Consider the following 25723-nt stretch of genomic DNA (forward strand, 5'->3'; position numbering starts at 1 on the left):
TACTTGGAAGCATTTCTTGGTTTCATGACTGAAGGGTCTGACTGTAATTTTTCGACTATTCCCTCTACGTCCTATCGGTTCGTCTTAATGTCATGAAAACTTTGATTCAATCGCTCCTTAACCTTCTGAATTCAGAGAATACGATCCATGTTTGTGTAATCTGACATCGTAATTTAATTCTTGGAGTCCAAGTATCATTTTGGTAAATCCAGGCTGCACTCCCTCCAAAATCACTCAACCCTTCCAGAACTCTGATATCTGAATTGCTTCAACGCTCCAGGTGTGGCCTAATTAGGGCTTTGTATAATTGAAACATGACTCCTGCCCACTTGTACTCTAGTTCTGTAGACATAAAGTCCAGCATATCACTGGCCTTGTTTATTATTTTCTGTACCTGATCATGACAGTTTTGTGATCTGTGTACCAGGACCCCAAATCCCTTTGGCTCTTCACTATTTCCAGCTTCTCACCATTTAGGAACTACCTTAGCTGTTCTGTACTTTCTTTGTGAGGCACGGTGGCACAGTGGTTAGCAATGCTGCCTCACAGCACAAGGGATACGGGTTCAATTGCGGCCTTGAGTGACCGTCTGTGTGAAGTTTGCACTTTCTTCCCATGTCTGCATGGGTTTCTTCCAGGTGCTCCGGTTTCCTCCCACAGCCCAGAGATGTGCAAGTTAAGTGGATTGGCCATCCTAAATTGCCCCTTCGTATCCAAAGATGTACAGGTTAGGTGGGGTTGCAGGGATAGGGCGGGAGAGTGGGCCTTAGTTGGGTGCTCTTTCAGAGGGTCAGTGCAGACTCGATGGCTGAATGGCCTCCTTCTGTGATGTAGAGATTCAATGATCATGTGTCCAAAGTGAAAGACCTGACACTTGCCCACGTTGAAATTCATTTGCCACAGTTTTGCCAACTCACTTTATTAATGTTTTTGTAATGTTTTGTCCACCTACACTGCCTGCAGTACTGCCTATCTTTGTGTCATTGGCAAATTTAGATATGTGGCTTTCTAACCCATGATTTAAATTGTTAATAGATGCAGTGAATAGTTGATACTCCAATTCCGATCATTGCAGGTCACCAGTAGTCACCACTGGCAATTATAGTAGCTGTCCATTGTCCCAGCGTTCTGTGCTGGGAGTTATAGAAAAAGGTCATTCACACCCGTCGGTTTTTTTTGATACCTCAGTAGTAATTATCATCAGTAATGTGATGCCAGATAGGGTATTGTACTGACACCTATATTTTTTTTAACATTGATTTCTCATTTTTAACAAAACTGAAAAATTTAATTCAAGGTTCAAAAAAAATAATATTGATCCTTTCAATTCCAGTGGATTCTGTAAATAGAAGCACAAATTCTCACTTCTGAGTCAGAACCCCCCCCCCCCTCCCCACAATGGACTGATAGCATCCAGAATTGAAGCATTACTTTATAAGGATGCCTAAATTTGAAGCTAGCCAAGAAATTGACTGCAAACTCCTTTCATTGATCTCAGTTAAAGTTTACAATTGCATTGAGCTTTTCCAATCTCATTGAATGTTTCACTAAACAGGAGTAAATCCCAAATCTGACTTTCATTTAGAAGTCCCGGCACTCAAAAGGTCTGGCTTGAAAGCATGGAGGGAAGTTTCAATCCTCGGTCTGAGCGTGAAGTTACACAGTGTGGGCAATGAGATAAAAGTACCGCTGTCTGTGCAAATTGGAATTTTGCCCAGCTGCTTAATCAAAGCTCTAATACAAAAGAAATTACTTTTCTGTAGCAGTCAATCCTACCTGAGATTTTTACCGACATCTATATTAAAGAAAACCCGCATAAATCCTAATGTGGGTGAATATCTTTGCTCAATTTGCAGATAGAGCAATTTTCATGCAAATGCATTGAATGTTCATTACAGATATCTTTTTGCACAATTTCAACCCCTAAAGATTTTTGGCAGCTGCATAAATCTTGAAAAATGGTACTTGTGTGACGAAAGAATAAATAATTTCTAGATTTGTTAAATATTGAATGCATAGGTGCAGCTTTGTGTGTTCACAGCAAACTGGCTCTGAACAACATTGTGTCCTTTTTCTCCTTTTGGAGTGAAATGATTAGTGAGGTGCCTTCACACTGGGGTCTGCACAAGATCACCACTGGAAAGCTGCCAGAAATGTTCACAAGATTAAATCGCTGTAATTACTCGATGTAATTACTGGAACATTGAAACTATTAAATTATTAAACTAAAATTAATCAGCCTATTCCACTGCAAACATATTTAAAATGAATTTTCAATACCCGGACAAATGACGTGATATGATAATTAATTACCAAGTCTTGAAAGAGAAAAGGCCATGAAATGCAGTGCTGCTCTTTTTTTTAATAAAGTGGGTGGGGTGAAGCCTGAATAAATGCAAGTGGTTTAATCAAATTGATATTCTCTACCCACTGCTCTGAATCATAGAACATCGAAAAATACAGCACAGAACAGGCCCTTCGGCCCACGATGTTGTGCCGAACCTTTGTCCTAGAATAATTAACTCTCAGTGTCATGAAAAAATTTAAGTGGAAAATTCATTAGTACTTTCAGCTAAAACGTTGGGTGTTAATACAAAATCGGAAGTTCTGTTACGTGCGCAAATTGATTTCTTTAGCTACATTTATTTCCAGGAAAAATGTCATCTCCTCATGATTCATTATCCCACAACCTACGTAAATCAACTGTTTCTGCTTCCTGCTGAATACCCGAGGTAGAACAACACCATTGTGGGGTAGTCTGTATCTTCCCACAAAATTATAATGAACAGTTGAGCCAGATACATAATATCATTGTGAGTTCTTCAGATAATAATGAAATAGACACCTGGACAACAGAGAAAACATTCTCAGATATATGTCTTCCTACAACATAGCTGATTCATTTTTTTATGGGGCTCGGTGGTGCTATCATTACTGCTATCGGGAGTATCTTAAAGTTTGCACATGCAAAATCTATTTAAGGGGAAATGGAAGAATTTGCAGCTTGAATCTTAATTTAGCATGTATCAGTTAGGTGATTAACTGCCAATTTATTCTGAGAATCTTGCATGTTCAGCAGAAAACTGCATTATTTTCTACCACTCCGTAAGCTACGAGCATCTTCCACTCTTTGTGCTGGGGTCAGTATGTTCACAGTATCTTGTTGAGAAAAATCAATTTGATCTGCCCACTCAGCAATCAGTATTTCTGTAAAGATGCCAGGCATTGTCCTGAAGTTCAAGAATACTCCATTGGGTATGTTAGCCTTTTTTGGACTTATTCTTCTGAATTTTTCAATCACAGTCAGACTGCCTGACGTTAAAAGGTCAACAAATGTTGGTTAATTATGTTGGTTAATTATGGAGCAAAAAGCTCCTGACCTTCAGTAGGAGATGGAAAAAAGGCTGTGAATGAAAATAGCTTTCTGTTCAGACTGAGGCCTCAGTTTGAAGATAATATCCTCTGAGGGAAAAGGACAGGAGAATCTAGCAATAAAAATAAACCAACTGAATAATTATTGACCTATTATTTCAAGTAATCAAAGCCCCAGTGAAACTAATGCAAATATTATTTTTCAAAGAAAAGGTGTAGAAAGCCTCACTAAAGCATCACCGGTGGTATTGCCATGTGGTCAGCACGGTAGCATAGTTATTAGCACTATGGCTTCATAGCTCCAGGGTCCCAGGTTCGATTCCCGGCTTGGGTCACTGACTGTGCGGAGTCTGCACATTCTCCCTGTGTCTGCATGGGTTTTCTCCGGGTGCTGCGGTTTCCTCCCACAAGTCCCGAAAGACGTGCTGTTAGGTAATTTGGACATTCTGAATTCTCCTTCTGTGTACCCGAACAGGCGCCGGAATATGGCGCCTGGGGTATTTTCACAGAAACTTCATTGCAGTGTTAATGTAAGTCTACTTGTGACATTAAAGATTATTATTATTATTATTAGCATTCATTCTGAATTTTCTTTTAAATCAGCTTCTTAGCATGTTTAGACGCAGAAGTTTGAATACTTGAAACCAGAATGTTCTAAGCAATGTTAAATAAAATGGAGATGAGAGTTATAAATATCTGTCTTCAAAAGAAAATCACTGCAAGCTTGTGAAGGATGCCTATTAACTGTTGTTGCAACGGAGTGTGGCAATTAAGCAAAATCCCACACTTCCTATTTATGCTTTAGTCACATGGACTAATTAAACGCACACACAACTGCAGATTCTTTGATGGCCGTGTAGCCTAGATTTTAAAAAATGTTTGTTTCTTGATTAGATGGTAGGAGATTGCTTGCATTTATTATTAAAATATGAAAAGCTTAATGATTAGGATTTGAATGGTTTCAAATGACAGCCCTCCAACTATCGATGTTTCATAATGAAAATTGTTGATTTGAAGAGATAAGAGTTGTTGTTGATAATACCCTTGAAATAATGATTGACCTAAAGTGAGATTATTGTGCATTTATGTTCCACTGAATTATTAAAGCTGCGTTGAAAAGATTGGAGTGTGTCAAATCTACAATTCCTTACTCTGTAAGGAATTGACAATTTGAAAAACGCTTCTAGCTGCACTTGATCAACCTTTGGGGTGGGTTTAGCACAGTGGGCTAAACAGCTGGCTTGTAATGCAGAACAAGGCCAGCAGCGTTGGTTCAATTCCCGTACTGGCCTCCCCGAACAGGCGCCAGAATGTGGCGACTAGAGGCTTTTCACACTAACTTCCTTGAAGCCTTCTTGTGACAATAAGCGATTATTATTATTTCAAACTTCTTAGAAACTGCTTTGATAAATTTGGTACTTTCTCAGTCCAGGGAGCTCCTCCTCCCCACCCGATTTTTTGCTTGAACCCATTTTTAAATAGAAAGACAAAAATGGCAGCTCTCTTCAACCTGAAGTAATAGTGGACCTTCCATGACCCCCCCTGCCCCCCCCCCCCCCCACGCCACCCACCCACCACCATTCCCAACCCCTAGACTCTACGTGAGTGGTTTTTCATGTCGGCACATTCCATTACAGCTTCTTTAATAACTCAGTTTTGCTTTTGCTGCAGTACGTTCCCCAGTTGCTGGACAATCCTGCTAAATGCACGAAAAACCACCTGAGCACTGGTATGGGGAGAGCAGAAGAACATTGTTCACTCAAGCCATCTTGAACTTTAGCTGTCTTAGATTGCCAACAAGACAAAGGCAGAGTGTTGTCTCAATGCCAGCAACTTGGGGAAATCCTGTTTCAGATTAATTTTGACAATTAAAGGAAAGCAACATTTGTAGCAAAAAAAAGGCACATTAGTATCAAATTAATGCTTTTTGCTCGGACTATAAACCACTTGAGTCCTGCATTTTCTCAGGATAAGGAGGGGCGATCATAAAAAGCAAGAGGGTAGTCAGGGAAAGGGTTGGCCCACTAAAGGACAGGCGAGGGAATCTATGTGTAGAGCCAGAGGAAATGGGCAAGGTACTAAATGAATACTTTGCATCAGTATTCACCAAAGAGAAGGAATTGGTAGATGTTGAGTCTAGAGAAGGGTGTGGAGATAGCCTGGGTCACATTGAGATCCAAAAAGACGAGGTGTTGAGCGTCTTGAAAAATATTAAGGTAGATAAGTCCCTGGGGCCTGATGGGAACTACCACAGAAATTGCTGAGGCCTTGATAGAAATCTTTGGATCCTCATTGTCTTCAGGTGATGTCCCGGTAGACTGGAGAATAGCCAATGTTGTTCCTCTGTTTAAGAAGGGTAGCAAGGATAATCCTGGGAACTACCAGCCGGTGAGCCTTACATCAGTGGTAGGGAAATTACGGGAGAGAATTCTTCGAGACAGGATCTACTCCCATTTGGAAGCAAATAGACATATTAGCGAGAGGCAGCATGGTTTTGTGAAGGGGAGGTCGTTTCTCACTAACTTGATAGAGTTTTTCGAGGAGGTCACAAAGATGATTGATGCAGGTAGGGCAGTGGATGTTGTCTATATGGACTTCAGTAAAACCTTTGACAAGGTCCCTCATGGCAGACTGGTACAATAGGTGAAGTCACATGGGATCAGGGGTGAGCTGGCAAGATGGGTACAGAACTGGCTAGGTCATAGAAGGCAGAGAGTAGCAATGGAAGGGTGCTTTTCTGATTGGAAGGCTATGACGAGTGCTGTTCCGCAGGGATCAGTGCTGGGACCTTTGCTGTTTGTAGTATATGTAAATGATTTGGAGGAAAATGTAACTGGTCTGATTAGTAAGTTTGCAGACGACACAAAGGTTGGTGGAATTGCGGATAGCGATGAGGACTGTCAGAGGATACAGCAGAATTTAGATCGTTTGGAGACTTGGGTGGAGAGATGGCAGTTCAATCCGGACAAATGTGAGGTAATGCATTTTGGAAGGTCTAATGCAGGTAGGGAATATACAGAGAATGGTAGAACCCTCAAGAGTATTGACAGTAAGAGAGATCTAGGTGTACAGGTCCACGGGTCACAGAAAGGGGCATCACAGGGGGAGAAGGTAGTCCAGAAGGCATACGGCATGCTTGCCTTCATTGGCCGGGGCACTGAGTATAAAGATTGGCAAGTCATGTTGCAGCTGTATAGAACCTTAGTGAGGTCACATTGGAGTATAGTGTTCAATTCTGGTCGCCACACTACCAGAAGGATGTGGAGGCTTTCAGGAGGCTGCAGAAGAGATTTACCAGGATGTTGCCTGGTATGGAGGCCATTAGCTAAGAGGAGAGGTTGAATAAACTTGGTTTGTTCTCATTGGAACGACGGAGTTTGAGGGTGACCTGATAGAGGTCTACAAAATTATGAGGGGCATGGACAGAGTGGATAGTCAGAGGCTTTTTCCCAGGGTAGAGGGGTCAATTACTTGGGGGCATAGATTTAAAGTGCGAGGGACAAGGTTTGAAGGAGATGTACGAGGCAAGTTTTTTACACAGAGGTTAGTGGGTGCCTGGAACTCGCTGCCGGAGGAGGTGGTGGAAGCAGGAACGATAGTGACATTTAAGGGACACCTTGACAAATACATGAATAGGATGGGAATAGAGGGATACGGACCCCGGAAGTGTAGAAGATTTTAGTTTAGACGGGCAACATGGCCGGCACAGGCTTGGAGGGCCGAAGGGCCTGTTCCTGTGCTGTACTTTTCTTTGTTCTTTGTTTGTTCTTGATTATTTATCAAAGTAGTTTCTAGGAAGTTTGAAGGTTGATCAAGTGAGATGAGGAAAAATTACTCAAAGAATTGGTCATCTTTGGAATTCCAACCTCAGAGGCTGTGAACTTTCCATTGTTGAATTCATTTAAATCTGGGATAGATGGACTTTTGATCTCTTAGGGAATCAAGGAATATGGGGAATAGATTGGAAAGTGAAGTTGCAGCCCGAGACTAGCCATGATCGTATTGAATGGTAGAGCAGGATTTATGGGCTATTTGGTCTAATCATGCTCCTATTTCTTGTGTTCTTGTAATGTCAACAATGAGAAAATAGTCATTTAACAGTGTCCCTGTGAATATTTCCCCTGTCTATAATCCGGACGTAGAAATATTTGTTCCACATTTCAGTTTGAATTCCGTTATGCAGTATTCACAATGCTAATGGACTTCAATTCAAATTAATTTATATTATTGATTATTGGGATGTGGTCGATGTTGGTGAAACTGCTTTGATTGCCCAGAGAAGGTGTTCATCAGCATTCTGAACTGTTATAGTACTCTCACAGTAGGGATTGCAGTTATTGATCTAAAACAATGTAAAACAATGATACAAAAAGAGAAAATTCCAGAAAATCTCAGCAGGTCTGACAGCATTTGTGGAGAGAGAACAGAGCTAGTGTTTCAAGTCTGGATAACTTTTCATTAGAGCTAGAGAGAACTGGAACTGGTTTATCCTCGCGGAAAAGTCCAAGTAATGGTTTATGGTCTGAGACCATAAATATATTAGTGGAGCTTTTTAACGGCATGTATGGCTGCCAAACCCCTTTGTCTATCTGTGAGTACTTCCTTTTGGCATTCAACAAGTTTCTGTAAGCAAAGGCGACAGGCCGCTCCACACCATCATCCGTCTTGTGGGAAAGTAGCCCCTGTGCCAAAAGGCGATGCGTCACACATCACTACTCTGGGTTTGTCTGGGTCAAAGTGGACAAGTAGGGTCGGCGATTGTAGGACCTGTTTCACTTGTGTCATGAAGCTCACTGATATTATCTGCAATGTTATCCCAACTTGGAAGAGCGGTTCGTGGGGGTGTAGAGTTTTGTTTTGTTTTGGTGTGAGGAGACAAGTGAAACCCCAGTGAGAATAAGTAGGCGAGTTTCAGTGTAACAATTATTAAAGACTATTTATTAAAGTAAAGGAAATACAAATACACACACGCAATAAAATGTATGAATTATTAAACACACAGTTTCTATAGAACGTACCCCTTGTTACAAAATATATCTCCGACACCTGAACTCTGGCCGAGTTAGGGGGGGTCCTCGGACGGGTGAAGCTTCCACTTCAAGGTGAACCCCTCGTACACCCCGTGAATGGCAAGCTTAATGTTTTCCAAGTGCAAAAACTCTGCCAAATCAATCACCCACAGACCGCTATTGGCAGCTCCAAGTCCCACCAACCCAGCAACATCAATCTCCAGGCTATCAGGGAGGCAAAGGCCAAGACATCGGCCTCTTTTCCCGACCTGAACTTCCGGATCCTCCGACATTCCAAATATCGCCAGCAACGGACTTGGAGCTACCTCTACCGAAAAATCCCTGACATTACGGACGAAAAACCCTTTCAAAAGCATATGTACATGGTTCGCGTGACCCCCATACACCACCCACACCTATCCTCCCCCGAAAATAACTGACTCATTCGAGATACCATCATGTAAGCTCTATACACTATCTTAAATTGGATAAGACTTAGCCTAGCACATGACGATGATGCATTCACCCTCCGCAAAGCTTTCCTCCACACTCCTGCCCCAAACACTGCCCCCCAACTCGTCCTCCCACTTGCGCCTGACCTCCTCCACGGGAGCGCACTCCTTCTTCATCAGCTCCCCATAAATGTCCATCACCCTGAACCCTCCGCCCATGTCATCCTCGGACGAAAGCTTATCCTGCACCGGGAGCAGCAACGCCGGAAAGGACGGCCCCTCCTTCCTCACAAAGTCCCGAACCTGCAGATACCTAAACCTTTGGTAACTGGTATGCCTCCTCGAGCTCTCCAGGTTTGCAAACTTTCTCTCATGAATAGATCCCAGAAGTACTCTATCCATACCAACCGCCACCTCCGGAACCCGTGCAAATCAATGATTGGCGCAAATCAGCACCCATAGTGACATGGCTTCCAATCTAAAGTTCTGTCGACACTGGTTCCAAATCCTCAGTGCTGATACAACCACTGGATTCAGGGAATACCGGACAGGCGAGAATGGAAGGGGCGCCAACAACAGTATCCTCAAACTGGTTCCCTACACGGGGCCGCCTCCACCCGCCCCCAAACCGACCGCTCCTCCATCGCCCATTTCCTCACCATTGCAATGTTTGCTTCCCTGCAGTAATTCAACAAGCTCAGCAATACCAACTCCACCCCATCCCCCCAACCCCCCCATCGATCCTACTCCAAGAACATCCTCCTCACTCTCAGAGTCTTCCCGCCCACATAAACCTCAAAATCAGTCCATTCACCTTCCCAGAAAAGGACTTCGGAACAAAAATCGTGAGGTTCTGAAGTACAAACAAAAACTTCGGCAGCACCATCATCTTCACCATTAGCACCCGCCCCACCAAGGACAATGGCAGCACATCCCACCTCTTGACGTCCGCCCTCATCTCCTCCACCAGCCTCGCCAAGTTCAGCTTGTACAGTTGAGCCCAACTCCACGCCACCTGTATCCCAAGATAGCAAAAGCTTGCACCCACCATTTGAAACGGACAACGAAGCTCGGTGCTTGACCTCCCCACTCAATCCCCCTCCACTCCCTAAGCGCTATTGCCAACGTTCAATCGCTAGGACAAAGAGCAATGGGGTGAGCGGGCACCCCTGCCTCGTACCCACGGTGTAACCAAAAATAATCCAAACTAACATTGTTTGTCCGAACACTCGCCTTAGGTGCCATGTACAGCAGCTGAACCCAATCCACAAACACTTGCCCAAACCCGAACTGACCCAACACCTCAAACAAGTACACCCATTCAACCCGATCAAATGCCTTCTCTGCGTCCATTGCCACCACCACTTCCACTTCTCGGCCCTCTGAGGGCATCATGAAACATTAACCAGCCTCCGTACATTCGGCGACAGCTGCCACCCCTTCATGAACCCCATCTGGTCCTCTCTTATCACCCTCGGCACGCAATCCTCTATCCGGGACACCAGTACCTTCGCCAACATCTTTCTGTCTATATTCAACAGTGAGATTGGGCGATACGATCTACGCTGCTCCAGGTCTTTGCCCTTCTTTAAAATGAGCAATATGGAGGCCTGCAACAGCATTAGGGGGGGAGCCCCCCCCCCCCCCCCCCCCTCACTATCGACTCATTATACATCCCAACGAGCAAGGGCCCCAGCTCCAAACCTCTTCTAAAACTCAGCCGGGAAACCATCCGGCCCCGGGACCTTCCCACCTTGCATCAACCTCATGTAATCCATTATCTCCCTCAGCCCAAACAAGGCCCCCAATCCCTGCACCTTCGCCTCCTCAACACTCGGGAACTCCAATCCGTCCAAACACTGTTTCATACTTTCATCCTGCACTGGAGGCTCTGAGTCATATAGCCTCCAGTAGAAGGCCTCAAAAAACCCATTCACCCCCTCCAGCTCCGATACCATTGTGTCCCTCCCTCTCAGTCCTCACCCTTCAAATCTCTCTTGCCACTGCCGGCTCCTCAACTGATGTGCAAGCATCCTATTTGCTTTCTCCCCTTACTCACAAACTGCCCCTCTGGCTCTACGCAGTTGTCCCACCGCCTTTCCAGTGGACACCAGCTCAAACTCCATCTGGAGCCTCTGCCTCGCCCTTAGCAACGCCTCCTCAGGTGCCACCGAATATCGCCGGTCCACCCTCAGAATGTCCTCCACCAACCTCAGCCTCTCAGTCCACTCTGTTCTCTTGCTGTGCGCGCAAATCAATATAAACTCCCCCTTTACCACCGCTTTAAGTACCTCCACAGGAGGGTGGCCCCCAGGATCGGTTACAATACTGCCAACCTCAAAGGTCACCCTCTTGTGGAGGCAGAAAACTCCCCCGTATTAACCAGCCTTACCTAGCACAAAGAAAAAAATCCGGGTGCGCACCCAGTGTATGTGCGAGAAGTACGAAAACTCCTTTGCCGTGGCCTTTTAAACCGCCTCCTCCATACGCTCCATAGACCCCCACAACTCCCTTGCCATAGCCGAAGCCTTCATGGACCAAGGGCACGACCGGTCCAACCTAGGATCCAGAACCGTATTGAAATTTCCCCCCATAGTCAGCCGATGCATGTCTTTGTCCGGAATCTTCCCCAGATTCAATACACATTATCCCATTCACCAGCACTTCACAGGCATTCCCTCTAGCTTTCCGCAAACCATCACAAACCTACCCCCAGGATCGTTACAGTACCGCCAACCTCAAAGGTCACCCTGTTGACCAGCACTGCCACTCCCCTCGACTTCATATCCAACCCTGAGTGAAACACCTGTCCCACTCAGCCCTTCCTCAGCCTCACCTGATTTTCCAGCGTCAGGTGCGTCTCCTGAAGAAACACAATGTCTGCCTTCAAACTCATTAAATGTGCGAAAATGCGTGACCTTTTGACTTGGCCATTTAATCCCTGTACGTTCCATATAATCAACCGGGTCGGGATGCTCCGCACCACCTCCACCCACCTCCTTGCCGATCAGCCATAACCCCATTAACCAGCTGCCCAGGTCCACGCCTTTCTCACCCTCGGGCCCACCCCAAGATGTCCTCCGCTGTCCTTAATCAACTGCGTCACATCAACACCACCCATGCCAACATCCCTCCCCAGTCCCCCCTTTCTCCCGCCCATAAACAAAGACAAAGAAAACCCAACCACCCCTTCCCCACTCCCTCCACAGATCGACCCTCCACGTTAACTAGCCAACCAGCAAGCATGGTGGCCACGGCTCGAGGCCTCCGTCTATCCCTTTTCCCCACAACCGCCCTTCACCCGCAAATCCTCAAATCCAGTTTTTTAAAAAAGTACACTGACCCACTCTGCACCCATATTCATTAAAAGCAACAATCCACGTGTTGTGTGAACTACACATTCCCCATTTTAGCATCTCCAAAGTTCAGTTTCCTCACACCCAGTCCATGGTCTCTCAGAAATTCACTCGCCTCCTCTGGCGTGTCGAAATAAAATTCCTGATTCACCTTGTGTGTCCCACAGATGAGCAGGATACAACACCCACTCCTTGTCAAGGGCACCCTTGATCCGATTATAACCGGCCCGCCGCTTGGCTAACTCCGCATCCAGGTCCTGCTGGATTCTCAGCACTTTTCCTTCCCAGCTGCAGTTTTTTGTTTGCTTTTCCCACCTCAGTATCTTCTCCTTATTGAGAAAATGATGCCGCCGCACCGCCATCGGCGGCTCCCCCGCCTTCGGCCTCCTTCTCAGCGCCCTGTGCGCTCGATCCACCTCAGTGGGACATCTTTTCCTATGTCGCACTTCGAATCAACATTCGCTCAAGATGCAGCCGCTTATTTGTTACGCTCCTCGTCTGGTAAGCCAAAATCCGCCCACCGATGGAGAACGTCAATTCCTAAGTGCTCATAGACCTTACTGGAGCAAAGGCCCCCTCTCCCACCAACCTCGCCAACATACTCGCCTCATATTTTGCGGCCTGTGTCCCCTCGATCCCCTCAGGCAGTCCCACGATCCGGAGATTCTGCCTGCTGGAATGGTTCTCGAGGTCCTCCACCTTCTCCCTCAACCTCTTCTGGCTCTCCGCCATGAGCACCATCTCCGCCTCCAGCGAGGTCAGCCGGTCCTCATTCTCCTCCACCAACTCCCCCACCTTCTGGAGTGCCTGACCCTGCTTGCCTCTGCTCCACTCTCTCGATAGCCGCCCAAAGCGGCTCCACCACCTTCCTCAGTTCTTCTGAGGCCTCCGGCCTCTGCTGCTGGAACTTCGCATTCAAAAAGTCCACAAGCTGTTCAATAGACCACAGGGCAGGCAACGACGCCCCAGCACCTTCCGCCATCTTTTCCTATGTCGCACTTCGAATCAACATTCGCTCAAGATGCAGCCGCTTATTTGTTACACTCCTCGTCTGGTAAGCCAAAATCCGCCCACCGATGTAGAACGTCAACTCCTAAGTGCTCATAGACCTTACTGGAGCAAAGACCCCTTGAAGCAGGTGGGAAAGAACCCAGAAATTCCACCTCGAGCGGGAGTCAGCAAATGTGCGACCACTCACTCCATGGCCGCTGCTGGAAGTCTGCAAATTATATTTATATACAAGCACTAATACAGGTCTACACCCCACTGACCCCAGGGCTCAGTCTGCTGGTTCCCCCTACCCGGGTCCGCACCCTGGTACAATAAGAACAGGCCCGTGTACTCCATACCCATTGGTTCCCTATGGGATATGTGGCCCCCCCCCTTTTAAAGGGTCCACACTTTCACACCCTCTGTCCAGCTCTTACTGCTGCAACCCTCCCCCGTAAGCATAAATATCATTCAATTTCTAGTTCTCTCTAGCTTTGACAAAGAGTCATCCAAACTCAAAATGTTAGCTCTGTTTTCTCTCCACCGATGCTGTCAGACCTGCTGAGATTTTCCAGCATTTTCTGTTTTGTTTCAGTTTTCAGAATCCACTCATATGCTTTCATGAAAGAATGGTATATTGATTTGAATTTAATTTATTGAATAATCTGGCATCAGTTTCAGACACTATCACAATGTCCCATAACTTCCGAGCTTCAGGTCAGTGTACCTGGGGGATACCGCCAAAGATGTGCTTGCAACCTCTCCCCAGCCGCCCCCGGAAATTCCTAGATAAGGATCAGCATTTTCCCGGCCTTATAGCCTCCTTGGGGGCCAATGTGCTCCATTCGATTCCCCCTTACACAGCTGAGTACCAACTCCCCTGTAATTGGGGGCAGAGTTTCCCGTTAACAAGGGAAAACTACTCATTATATAAACCCTGACCTGGGTGCAGGTCAGGGAGGGTGGCGCTTTGGGGAGAGGAGTTATGAGGCGCGATTCTCAGGCCTCGTTGCGCTCTCACTCAAGTGAAACAAGGCCGGTGAACAGCAGGAGAGGCCGAAAACAAGAAACGCCCCATCATCTTACCCTGCCAGCCCTGATGGCCCCCCAATGTCAGCACCATGATGTTGATGCCCTCGGCGATGCTCCTCAGTTATTGGGCCATGCTCTGCAGCGCCTCTGCAGTGCCCCATGGTCTACATACCCACCTGCGACTGGGACAAGCTCCACAGCACCTCGGCCATTCCCATCTGAGAGCGGGACATGTCTCGCAGCATCTCATTAAGGTCAGCCTGGTACTGGGTCACATCCCCCAGCGAGTTGGACATTCTGCCGAGGCCCTCAGCCATGGCGGCCACCGACTACGCAACGACTTAGTCATCTTCACTCATGCTGCCAACGTTGTGCACCAGGCTCTCCACTGTGATCGCCACCCTCGCAGTGTTGGCCTTGTTGTCACGCATTGCCGGTGACATCTCCTACGCCCGTTGTCTCTGGACTCCTCCAATCCGCTATGAACCTGCTGAAGTGTCTCTGACATCTCCCTCCGAATTTCCCGGCTGCATCCTTTCGTCTCCATCAGCTCCGGGTAACCCTATACCAGAGGCTCAGCATCAGGTTGACACCCAGCTGGGGCCTAGGATCCAGCAGACCTCCGACTGCGCTCTTGCCTAAGGGTTCCTGCCTCCACCAGATGTACATCAGCAACTGTATCGTGCTCAACAGATTGTGCCCCAGAAGCCTGACTCCTAACATTTACCACTGAAGTATGTGTATCTGCGCTGGTAGAGGGTGGGGACGACAGCTGTGCTGCATCGATCATAGCATCCTCTGAGCTCTCCTCTGAGGTATTCTCATGGGAGGCAGGGGAGTGTGCCACCCCGGATGGGCCGGCGCCGTCGGCTGGGGGACCTGAGGCAGAATGGACATGTGGTCAGTGGGAGAGATGGGTCAGTCAGTAAGACAATATCAACTCACCCATGGCAGGTCCCCCGGGTAGGGACCATAAGACATAGGAGCAGAATGAGGCCACTCAGCCCATCGGGTCTGCTCCGCCGTTCAATCATGGCTGATAAGTTTCTCATCCTCATTCACCTACCTTCTCCCCATAACCCCTGATCCTCTTATTAATCAAGAACCTATCTATCTCTGTCTTAAAGACACTCAGTGATTTGGCCTCCACAGCCTTCTGCGGCAAAGAGTTCCACAGATTCACCATCCTCAAGCTGAAGAAATTCCTCCTCATCTCCGTTTTAAAGGATCGTCCCTTTAGTCTCAGATTGTGTCCTCTGGTTCTAGTTTTTCCTCCAAGTGGAAACATCCTCTCGACGTCCACTCTATCCAGGCCTCGCAGTATCCTGAAACTTTCAATAAGATCCCCTCTCATCCTTCTAAATTCCAAAGAGTACAGACAAAGAGTCCTCAACCATTCCTCATACGACAAGTTCTTTATTCCAGGATTCCCGGTGGATCCTCACCTCTGTGGCATCTGCCAGCCTCTGCGTTGGTGACCGCTCTGTCCTCAGCCAACCCAGTCACCTCAAGGGCCGGTTCCTTGAAAGTGGTGACAATTCGTATGTCTCACACCACTCCGCCGGTCTGAGCCCTCTCCCGGAAATTGTGGGAGAACTTCTCCTGTGGAGGCAGAGAGAGGGCATCGTTAGCCACACGCATGGTTCACAGTGATGGAAGGGGGGGTGTGATGGAAGATTTGTAGGGTGTTGAAGGAGGGGGTATGAAGGGAGAGTTGGGATCGTAAGGAGGGTTGGATGCTCTGGTCGGGTGAACAGGTCTCGGGCGGCAGCTGCTGGTGCCAACTCACCCGTGCTGCCTGGTGTAGGACGTTGACGTTCTTGCGACATTGCGAGTCCTCCTGGTCAACACTCCCTGAGCTCATGGCTGCCACCCCCTCATCCCAGGCGCCACTGGCTGCCGTGTAGCTCACCCTACGGGACCCTCGGGGGAACAGGACATCCCTCCTGGCCTCCACCACACCGAGGAGCCTGCCCAGGTCTGCATCCCGAATCTTGCCGCCGGTCGTCTCGGCGCCATGGCTGCAATCTGAGTGGGGCTGGTTGTGCATCTGCTGGACCTTGTTAGTGTGGGGGCGGGGCGCTGCTGGAGAGCGCAGTTCTGGCGAGTCAGCTGGTGAGCTTTCATTTGCGGCAAGAGGCCCATGGGGCCTTGTTAACAGGTTCAACATTGAATAGCGCTGCTGGCCTCACCGGGCCAAGCGCCGGAAGCGTGCAGCAGTTCTCGCCCGCTACCACACTTAGAAATTGTTCCGGAGAATCGCGACAATAGTCTTTCATAGTTTTGTGTACACCGTAATAAAACCTGGGGCGAAATTCTCCGGAAACAGCGCGATGTCCGCCGACGGGCATCACGCCGCCCCAAAGGTGCGGAATGCTCCGCATCTTTGGGGGCCGAGCCCCAACCTTGAGGGGCTAGGTCGGCGCCGGACGAATGTCCGCCCCACCAGCTGGCGGAAAAGGCCTTTGGTGCCCCGCCAGCTGGCGCGGAAATGACATCTCCGGGCGGCGCATGCGCAGGAGCGTCAGCGGCCGCTGACGGCATTCCCGTGCATGCGCATTGGAGGGAGTCTCTTCTGCCTCCGCCATGGTAGAGACCGTGGCGGAGGCGGAAGGGAAAGAGTGCACCCACGGCACAGGCCCGCCCGCGGATCGGTGGGCCCCGATCGCGGGCCAGGCCACCATGGGGGCACCCCCCGGGGCCAGATCGCCCCGCGCCCCCCCCAGGACCCCGGAGCCCGCCCGCGCCGCCTTGTCCCGCCGGTAAGGTAGGTGATTTAATTTACGCCGGCGGGACAGGCATTTTGGCGGCGGGACTTCGGCCCATCCGGGCCGGAGAATCGAGCGGGGGGGGGGGCCCGCCAACCGGCGCGCCGCGATTCCTGCCCCCGCCGAATATCCGGTGCCGGAGACTTCGGCAACCGGCAGGGGCGGGATTCACGCCAGCCCCCGGCGATTCTCCGACCCGGTGGGGGGGTCGGAGAATCTCGCCCCTGTTGTTTATTTCTACCCGACCGTGTGTTCCTGTCTTCTTTCCCATTCGCGTTCTACAGCTGGGAATTTCAAACTTCCTTGGGAAATTGCCCTGCACTGGAAATGCGATTTACATCACAAATACCGGCTGGCTCTGACTGTCTTGCAGCAATGGTTACCCAGAAGAAGGAAGAAGAATTAAAACCACTTCTAGCTACTGGCTATTTATAGCACTGATCCCCAACCTACTACCCCTCCACAGTATTCCCCCCAGACCCACTTAGGACACCTCACAGCTCCCCCCAACCACTTCCTGACTTCGCCCATCCACCACACTGCTCCCTCTCTGACTACTCTCCTGACCAACCCCCATGGGATTCCCTCCACCCTCCATGGGCTTCTAAAATACTCCCACTACCCAAGCCCCAAGGGTTATACACCAGCAGCCCCCCTCCAACCCCCCCCCCCCCCCCCCCGATACCCTGCAGACAGTGTCCACCGGCTTTAATGCACAGATTCAAGGGCTCGATCGCAAATAAAACACATCAGATCTCATTGAGGTGCAAGTGGACTATATATATATAAAAGTGTTGTAAGATTCACAATCATAATGCATCCCTGTGACCACAGGGGTGAACTCAGGGGTGGAGGCAACCTGCTGAGCAGTTGACCCTATTGTCTTGGATGACCTTGGCGGCCACCCTCTGAAGACTCAAGGTCTAGAGGGTTGCTTTGTCTACCCTGCTATGGGTAGCTGCTCCCTCTGCAGCCACAGAGGAAGAAGCTGAAGGAGCCACAGGCAATAGGTGATTCTAAAGGGCCAGACACACTCAGGGTCCTAAGTTGAGGTCCCAAGAGTGTCTGACACCAATCCTCCTCCCTTTGGGTGCCCGAGCACCCCTGCCTGAGTTTCTGAGGAGTAGGGACACCTGAAGGTGCTATTGCAAGAGCTCACACATAGCTACTGTGATGGAGTGCAGGCCTGCGTGCATCTCGGCAGAAACTGGAAACTCCGCTGGACCAGGGTCTCCATGGCATCCACCACTCTTCCCATGAAGACCTCAGGACTTCCAGAAAGCATTCGACAAGGTACCTTACAAAAGGTTAAGTCATAAGAGAAGTGCCCACAGTGTTGGAAGTAGTACATTGGCATGAATAGAGAATTGGCTAATGGACAGGAAACAGCAAATTTCACTGAAGGCGGTGGGAAAGGGGGAATTTATATTGATTCAGGCACACAGGGTGGAGTGGGCCGAGAAGTTGAGTTTGGTGGAGGATATTCTGAAAGTGGATCGGAGATATTCAGTGGCGCCTGAGGAGGCATTATGAAAGGAGAGGAAGAGACTCCAGATGGAGTTAAGGCTGGTGTCCACAGGGAAGGCAGTAGGGCAATTGCATAGAGCCAGAGGAGCAGAATAGGAGCAGGGGGAGAAAGCTAGCAGGATACTTGCACATCCCCCTTCCCCCAGTCACCTTTCATCCACAAACAGTAAAACACACTTGCCCACTCCCCACCCAGACACATAAAATACACCAAGCTGCTCGGCGTGCAGACCCAAATTCACCACATTAACATCTCCGAAGTTCAATGTCCTCTCACACACCCCAGACCACGATCTCTCATAAATTGACTTGCCTCTTCCGGCATGTCAAAATAAAACTCCCGATTTTGGCCCACAGACGAGCAGGCTACAACACCCAAATTTCACTCCTTCCTTGTAGAAGGCAGCCTTGATTTGATAGAAACCGGCCTGTCGCTTGGACAACTCCGCACCCAGGTCCTGGTAGATTCTCAGCACGTTTCCTCCCCAGATGCACTTTCCCGTTTCCTTCGCCTACCTCAGTATCTTCTCCTTGCCGAGAAAGCGATGCAGTCGCACAACCATCACCCTCAGCGGCTCCCCTGCCTTCAGCCTCCTCCTCAACACCCTGTGCACTTCATCCAAATCAAGGAGACTGTCAGAGACCCCCTCCCCCACCAACTTCTCGAATATGTTCGCCACATACTCGGTGGCCTGCAATCCCTTCAGGCAGCCCACAATCCAGAGATTCTGTCTCCTGAAACAATTCTCCAGGTCCTACATCTTCTCCCGCCACTTCTGCTGGCTCTCTGCCATGAGCACCATCTCTGCCTCCAATGAGGCCAGACGGTCTTCATGTTCTCCCACCACCTCCTCCACCTTCTGGAGTGCCAAACCCTGCAACTCCAGCCTCTGCTCCATCCTTTCAGTAGTCGCCTTAAGCGGCTCCACCACCTTCGCCAAGTCCTCAGATGCCTCCTTCCTCTGCTGCTGGAACTTCGCATTCAAAAAGTCCACCAGTTGCTCAGCAGACCAGTGGACGGGCAACACCACCCCAGAACCCTCTGTCGCACCTTGAATAATCTCTTAGCCAGGCTGCTGCCTCTTACTCATTACACTCCTCATCTGCAGAGCCATAAACCGACCCCACCGATGGAGCATGACTTTTTCTCAGTGCTCATGCACCTCACACCAGCAAACACACCTTAAGTCAGGTGAAAAGGACCAAGAAATTCCACCTCAAGCGGCAGCTATCAAATGTGCGACCACTCACTCCATGGCCTCCACCGGGAGTCTCAACTGCACAATTAATAAGGTCGGAGTCGCCTGAATTCCCACCAGTCTCCATGTTGGAAACACTCCTGGTTCCCGTCCATGCTGAGGGACTTAGTCCCGGAGTGGAAAATTCCGTGCTTAATCTTTTCTGGGCTATTCAGGGACAGTTCTCAACTGAAGGCCTGAGATGAAACCACAGTCAATGATGATACGTGGTACGTCTCCTAATGTACAATTCACAGAGGACCATTAATACTAATGTGACACAGTCCATGGGCTTGCCTCCATAATGGTCTCCTGGTGTGGTCACAATTTCAACAATGTGAGGGGAGGGATCAAAAATGAGCTAATAGGGGCAAAATCCCTTGTTGCAATTATGGACCTTAAGAGTAAATATTCATAGGGTAGCACGGTGGTGCAGTGGCTAGCACTTCTGCCTAACGGAGCTGAGGTCCCAGGTTCAGTTCCAGCCCCGGGTCACTGTCCATGTGGAATTTGCACATTCTCCCCATGTTTGTTTGTGTCTCACCCCGAAAACCCAAAGGTGTGCAGGGCCGGTGGATTGGCCACACCACACTAAATCACCCTGGAAGGCAATTTTAGGAAAACAATTGTTAGTTTGTGGAAGTGGAAAATAAATAAATTAGTTAATTGTTGAGTTCTTTTAGTGATCTGCAGACATTTTCAATTATGTGGTAAAATCGCTTCCTTAACCATGTAATAGAGGCGAACCAGCTTTCACCACATCTCTGCAAAAAGCATCCAGACCAAATGGATTGTGTTTATTCGAGACTAAATGTAACAGCACTGCACAGAAACTGAGACGTAAGTTAATGTTGTCCATAGCCTTTCTATTATAAATTTCAGCATAAATAAATTATTCTGCTTTTCTCTTAATAAAAGGTATGCTGTAAACAGTGAAGACAATTCTGAAAGATAAAGCACCCATTTGGCATCAGTTGTCAGATGGTTAAATCAGAGTCTCATGTTGGCACCACACTGTCATCACTCCCCTCTGTCCCTCAGCCTCCCACAATGCTTTGCCCTGCTTGCTTGCTGAAAAAACAAATGACTAATTCTTGCTCTCAGTGCTGGTACTGCAAAATAACATTGAAGTAACATGCATGGCTGACCACTTTTTTATTTTATACATTTTATTTTGTGTTAGTTTTTTTATTTGTACATATCACCCGTTTGAACCATATATAGCTACATGATATTCACATCTTGCCAAATTGCCTCCAGCTGTGGGAACAGGACAAGATCTAATTACTGCAGCTATTACTGGACTCTGGGCCAAACTAACTTGAACATTTTTATGCTTCATAGATTAGAATGTTGCATGCAGCCAACTGCAAAAGACAGTTCATGTTACGCTGCCATGATCCAAGTGGCACAGTTAGCCTCTCACTGATATAATTTGCTCTTAGTTGCTTCATCAGACATGAGATTTTGACAATGATAGGCTGACGGTGGACTGATCCAAACTTATCTGTTTAAATGTATTTCCGGTTACATTTTATTCTTTTGCATCCCCTCGAAGCATAAAGCACTATTTTCAAGTTAGCCTGCACTGAGATGTAGTCATTTTCTGTCACATCGGATATTGCAGTGTATCTTTTCTTCACCCCTAACAGAGGTTAATGCCAAGAGCCATAAGGCAAGCACACTTGCCATCAGCAACCAAAGCTGTAGTCTTTTTAATCTTAAATTTAATTTCACACATTATAATTGATTTGATCAGAAATTTATTATTGTACTGTGGTGGCCAAACCGTCAACAAGGTCTCAGAAGAAATCTAATGCAAATTTTTTTCTGTGCTGCGTTTTGTTTGTTGGGGTGTATGCTTCACTAACTGCCTGTCGCTTTCTTTTTTTTCTCTCAGCAAGCAGTTCTAGTCCTCTCATCCTCAGCACTCTTTCTCTTTCTCTTTCTCATTCCATCAATCTGCCCCAAAGGGCCTATTCTCATTGACCTTGTGGATCATCATTTTGTTCGTCTTCCTTTAGCCTACAACTCTTTTTTTTCTGCTGAGTGCAGTAGTTGTCCTGCCTATCCAGCTGTGTGATGAATTAGTAAGGTGATAGGGCTAACAAAAGAACAAAAGATTCCCTTAAGTCAGAACAGATTGGTGACTAATGTAGTATTTTAAAATTAGAAATAAGATTCACATCAGTCTATTCCCTCATGCACCGAAAAAAATAACTTTTCCCCTTGAGCTACTAACTTTTGATTAACAGAGTCACATTGTTTCTTTATTACTTACAATGCTGGGGGGGGGGGTCCTACTGTGATGAAATCCCTTTTGATTCCAGTTCAATTAGTAAATTAATGTCAAAGATCCAGTGTGATGGTGCATTCTGAATGAATACATTAATAGCCTATGAGATGAAGGTCTGACAAATAAAGGCAAAGTACTGCAGATGCTGGAATCTGAAACAAAAACAGAAAATCCTGGACAATCTCAGCAGGTCTGGCAGCATCTGTGGAGAGAAAAGGGAGCTAACGTTTCGAGTCTGGGCTTTGTGACATGATACAAATGTACAGCATGTGAAGAGTTAATGTTATGTTAGGCCTAGCCACTAGAGGGAGCTAAGGGACAGTACTGTAAATTGCACTGGCTCTTAAGCCAAGGGGAGGAGATTGGACTGGAGCTGAAGAAGATAAGATTCATAGTGTATTGCAGAATTAGTTAAGATATAATACTTATAATTAGTAGTGTAGTTTAATTCTTACATGTATATTTGCTATTCAGAATAACTGTCAAACTCAAATTTAGTAGTGTTAATAAAATTAGTTTAACTCTTTAAAAGAGCTTTGTGTATCTTTGTGATCACTACGCCTTCCATCCTGGAAACCCCTCACAAAGATCACCACAGGCTTTGGCAAAGGGTCACCCAGACTCAAAATGTTAGCTCCCTTTTCTCTCCACAGATGCTGTAAGACCTTCTGAGATTGTCCAGTATTTTCTGTTTTTGTTTCTGACAAATGAGGCTTGTTTTCTTTATTACTGTCTTATGCAGCTGCATAACCGTACATCGGCAGAAACAAAACCCCAGTCCCAATGAGTTGATAATGTAAAAGGGTGTTCTATTTTCTGACTGTTTTCTGGAAGTTGCTACAAATTGGAACATGCTTGTCTCATAGGAATCTGCACTCTATTTTATTTTGCCTTGTTGAGATGACATCTGCTCTTCCCAAGATGCAAGTCCATTACATGCTCTGACTTTGCCAAAAAAGTAATTTCTTGTGCCATAACTATCAGTGGCCTGTTTGCAAAACGGCAATCACGTGCAATCTCAGGAAACCACTTCCAACTGCCTTAAAATAATAAGTAATTTCTTGAGGCCCAAAATTAAATGTAAAATTCTGGAAGGAGATGGAATGTTCACATGAACTTCTGGTCTCTGTAATTCCAGTAGTGAAGTTTCAATAAGGGTCAATATTTCCAACAGAAATAGGAGAGCTATTTCAGATAAAAGTTAAACATTCACAAGATAGTATCACAGCATAATTTCAGGGTTAGAATATGCCATGACTGTCATTCAGTTATTGAATTTAGAATTGATGCTTTATATCAGACAGACTTATACAATTTAGTCATGAGTTGATGGCCCTGACTTGAATGTCGACTCTGTGGACAACCAAGAAACAGTGACTATTCTTACCTCTCGTCCCTCTTTACGTCTAAAGGGACGAGAACTAAAATCATTCAAAATCAAAGATGAACCAGATTCTTTTATGAGAAAGGTCATAATAAATACTGGTGCTAAGTATTGATAGAAAGAAATTCCGCCAATAGCTGGGATTTTCCAGCATTCTTGCAGCGTGTTTTCCAGGGGGAGAGGTGGCCAGTGGTCCTGCCGTAGGGAAAGGCATTTTCCATGGCCCACTGGCCACGCCGCCGGGGAACCCGTCAGCCAATGGCGGGCCGCCACTGCCACTGGAAAGCCAGCCGCGGGTGAGCCATAAAATCCTGGAAAATGTAACTGTTTCCACATAACAAAATAGACTTCAATTGGCTCTTATCCAAGGTTACATTTATTATCTTCGAGACACAGAAATAATGCTGAAAATAACTTTGAAATGATTATGATTGATAACTGCATTGTGAAAAGATGTAACAAAAGTACATCAATTCTATAATTAAATAGAATATAAAAAGGAAGATGTCAGTCTACTTTTATTTTGATTTGTAAGATCATCAGTTTTGTAAGCATCTAATATGATGACATCACTAAATTAGGATGCCATTGCATTTTTCCCACACAAAGAAGAGTTGTCCATGTTCTGTTACTTCGCCTTGGTTATCAGTAGCATGGACAATGTTACAAATGTTGTAAATTTTATCACAAAATAAAGAGGTTAGGTCATTTCAGATTGCTCCACGAATTGTACAAATGGGCAATAAGATAATCCACTGACTTGGCCACTAAGTAATAAATTCAAACATTGTTTTCATATGCAATTTACTCTATAAGTTCGTTCTCGGCCAGAGCAGATATATGGGGTGCAAAATCCAACTTCAGCAAAGGGTGCTGGCCAACTAACCAACACCTTGCCCAATTTTCCCTCACATTCAAGGTGCCGATCTACCACCACCTAATTTGAGCCCCTTAAAAAGTTAAAACGTACTTCCATAATGTACCACATAACACATCTATGAAGCTGCCCTTTTCAACAGAAAATAATTGGACAAAAGTGCACAAACGGTATGACTGTGTGAACTTTGGTGTATTTGTGCAAGTGTAATGAGAGGCCATGCAAGCATGAAAGTAAAACATCATCACCAATAATAATAAGAAAGCTACTAACAATGTAATGCACTGATCACGGATCTGTAACCTTTGTGATATGACTTTGTAGGCTTTTGTAAGGAACTCATTTTAGTACCTGAACCCTATTATACCATACATGATAAAGATCCCATTTTCCAGTTTCCTACAATTTTGCTCTGCAACTTTGTGGAGATAACTGGATCGGTACATTGATTATTTGCAGATCGCACACAACTTAAAATATAGGAAAGCCCTATTCCAGGCCACCTCACTGTACTGTACATCAGTGCCTAATTTATCCAGAACTCCTGCAGTGATCCAGCCAGAAAAAGATGACTTTTCTCATTGCTATCACAGCCATGCACCTGTTTGGCCTAAACTGGCACCTGCAGCCGATGGAAGGGCAGATGTATCAGATCGGTGAGAACAAAGCCAGCAGTTGGCCAGTGCCAACGGACGTCACATTGTCTCCCTCTGGTGGCACAGGTTTAGGCTTGCCTGAAAGGAAAGGGAAAGGAACCAGTGCAGGTATGGTCTACTATGAACATAATCAATACTATGAAACTGCCTTGAAATCTGCAGTGTTCTTTATGTTTAATATACAAGGCTTTATTTGTAAATTATATTTTTAGAACTGTTCACAATGTGCCCTTTTGATATTTTTCTGCCTTCTCATTATTACAAAATTTGGAAGCGAGTTTGCTCATTCTTGAACATTTAAATGCTCTTATGTTAACTTTTGTCAAATAAATATACACTGTATTCTGTGTATATTGCATTGTTGTCGATGACATTTTAATGGAGCAATATTCTTTTATGACCATGGCTTATTCACATAAACAAAGAATTGCCCATGCACAATGGCGTGGAGTCAGATATAAGTTTTTACAATAACCATATATTCCAAAAAATGTTCAGATGTGAAATGTGTTCAAAAGCACTGCTGTGAAAATTAAAATACACTCTATGGCTAGCACTGACATGGATAAGTTTCAAATTGGACCCATTCCTACATTCCAAACTTGCAACATACACCCACAACACATTAATTAGTGCATGATGACAGCCTTTTTAAAAAATCTGCTGTCTGTGCAGTTAATGGAGACCTCTAGATATTGACAGGAGAGCAAAGCATTTGGCCCTTGTGCTCTATAAATGACAACTTTCCATACACACAGCTGGAAGA

At 46.5% G+C, this 25723-nt stretch overlaps 1 protein-coding gene across 11 annotated transcripts in view; it reads left to right on the top strand.

Annotated features, from left to right (window-relative positions):
• The window catches only part of tenm4 (teneurin transmembrane protein 4), a 3407721-nt gene that overhangs the window by 3126708 nt on the left and 255290 nt on the right, over positions 1-25723 (top strand). For 10 of the 11 annotated variants that reach the window (XM_072476554.1, XM_072476555.1, XM_072476556.1 and 7 more), the window contains one exon: positions 24895-25065. The exons of the other annotated variant lie outside the window; for it this stretch is intronic. In XM_072476554.1, the coding sequence (XP_072332655.1) occupies positions 24895-25065 (171 nt within the window). The remainder of the gene's footprint in view (positions 1-24894; positions 25066-25723) is intronic. 11 annotated transcript variants of the gene reach the window in all.

The sequence above is a fragment of the Scyliorhinus torazame genome, chromosome 15 (genome assembly GCF_047496885.1).
Source record: "Scyliorhinus torazame isolate Kashiwa2021f chromosome 15, sScyTor2.1, whole genome shotgun sequence".
Classification (NCBI taxonomy): Eukaryota; Metazoa; Chordata; class Chondrichthyes; order Carcharhiniformes; family Scyliorhinidae; genus Scyliorhinus; species Scyliorhinus torazame.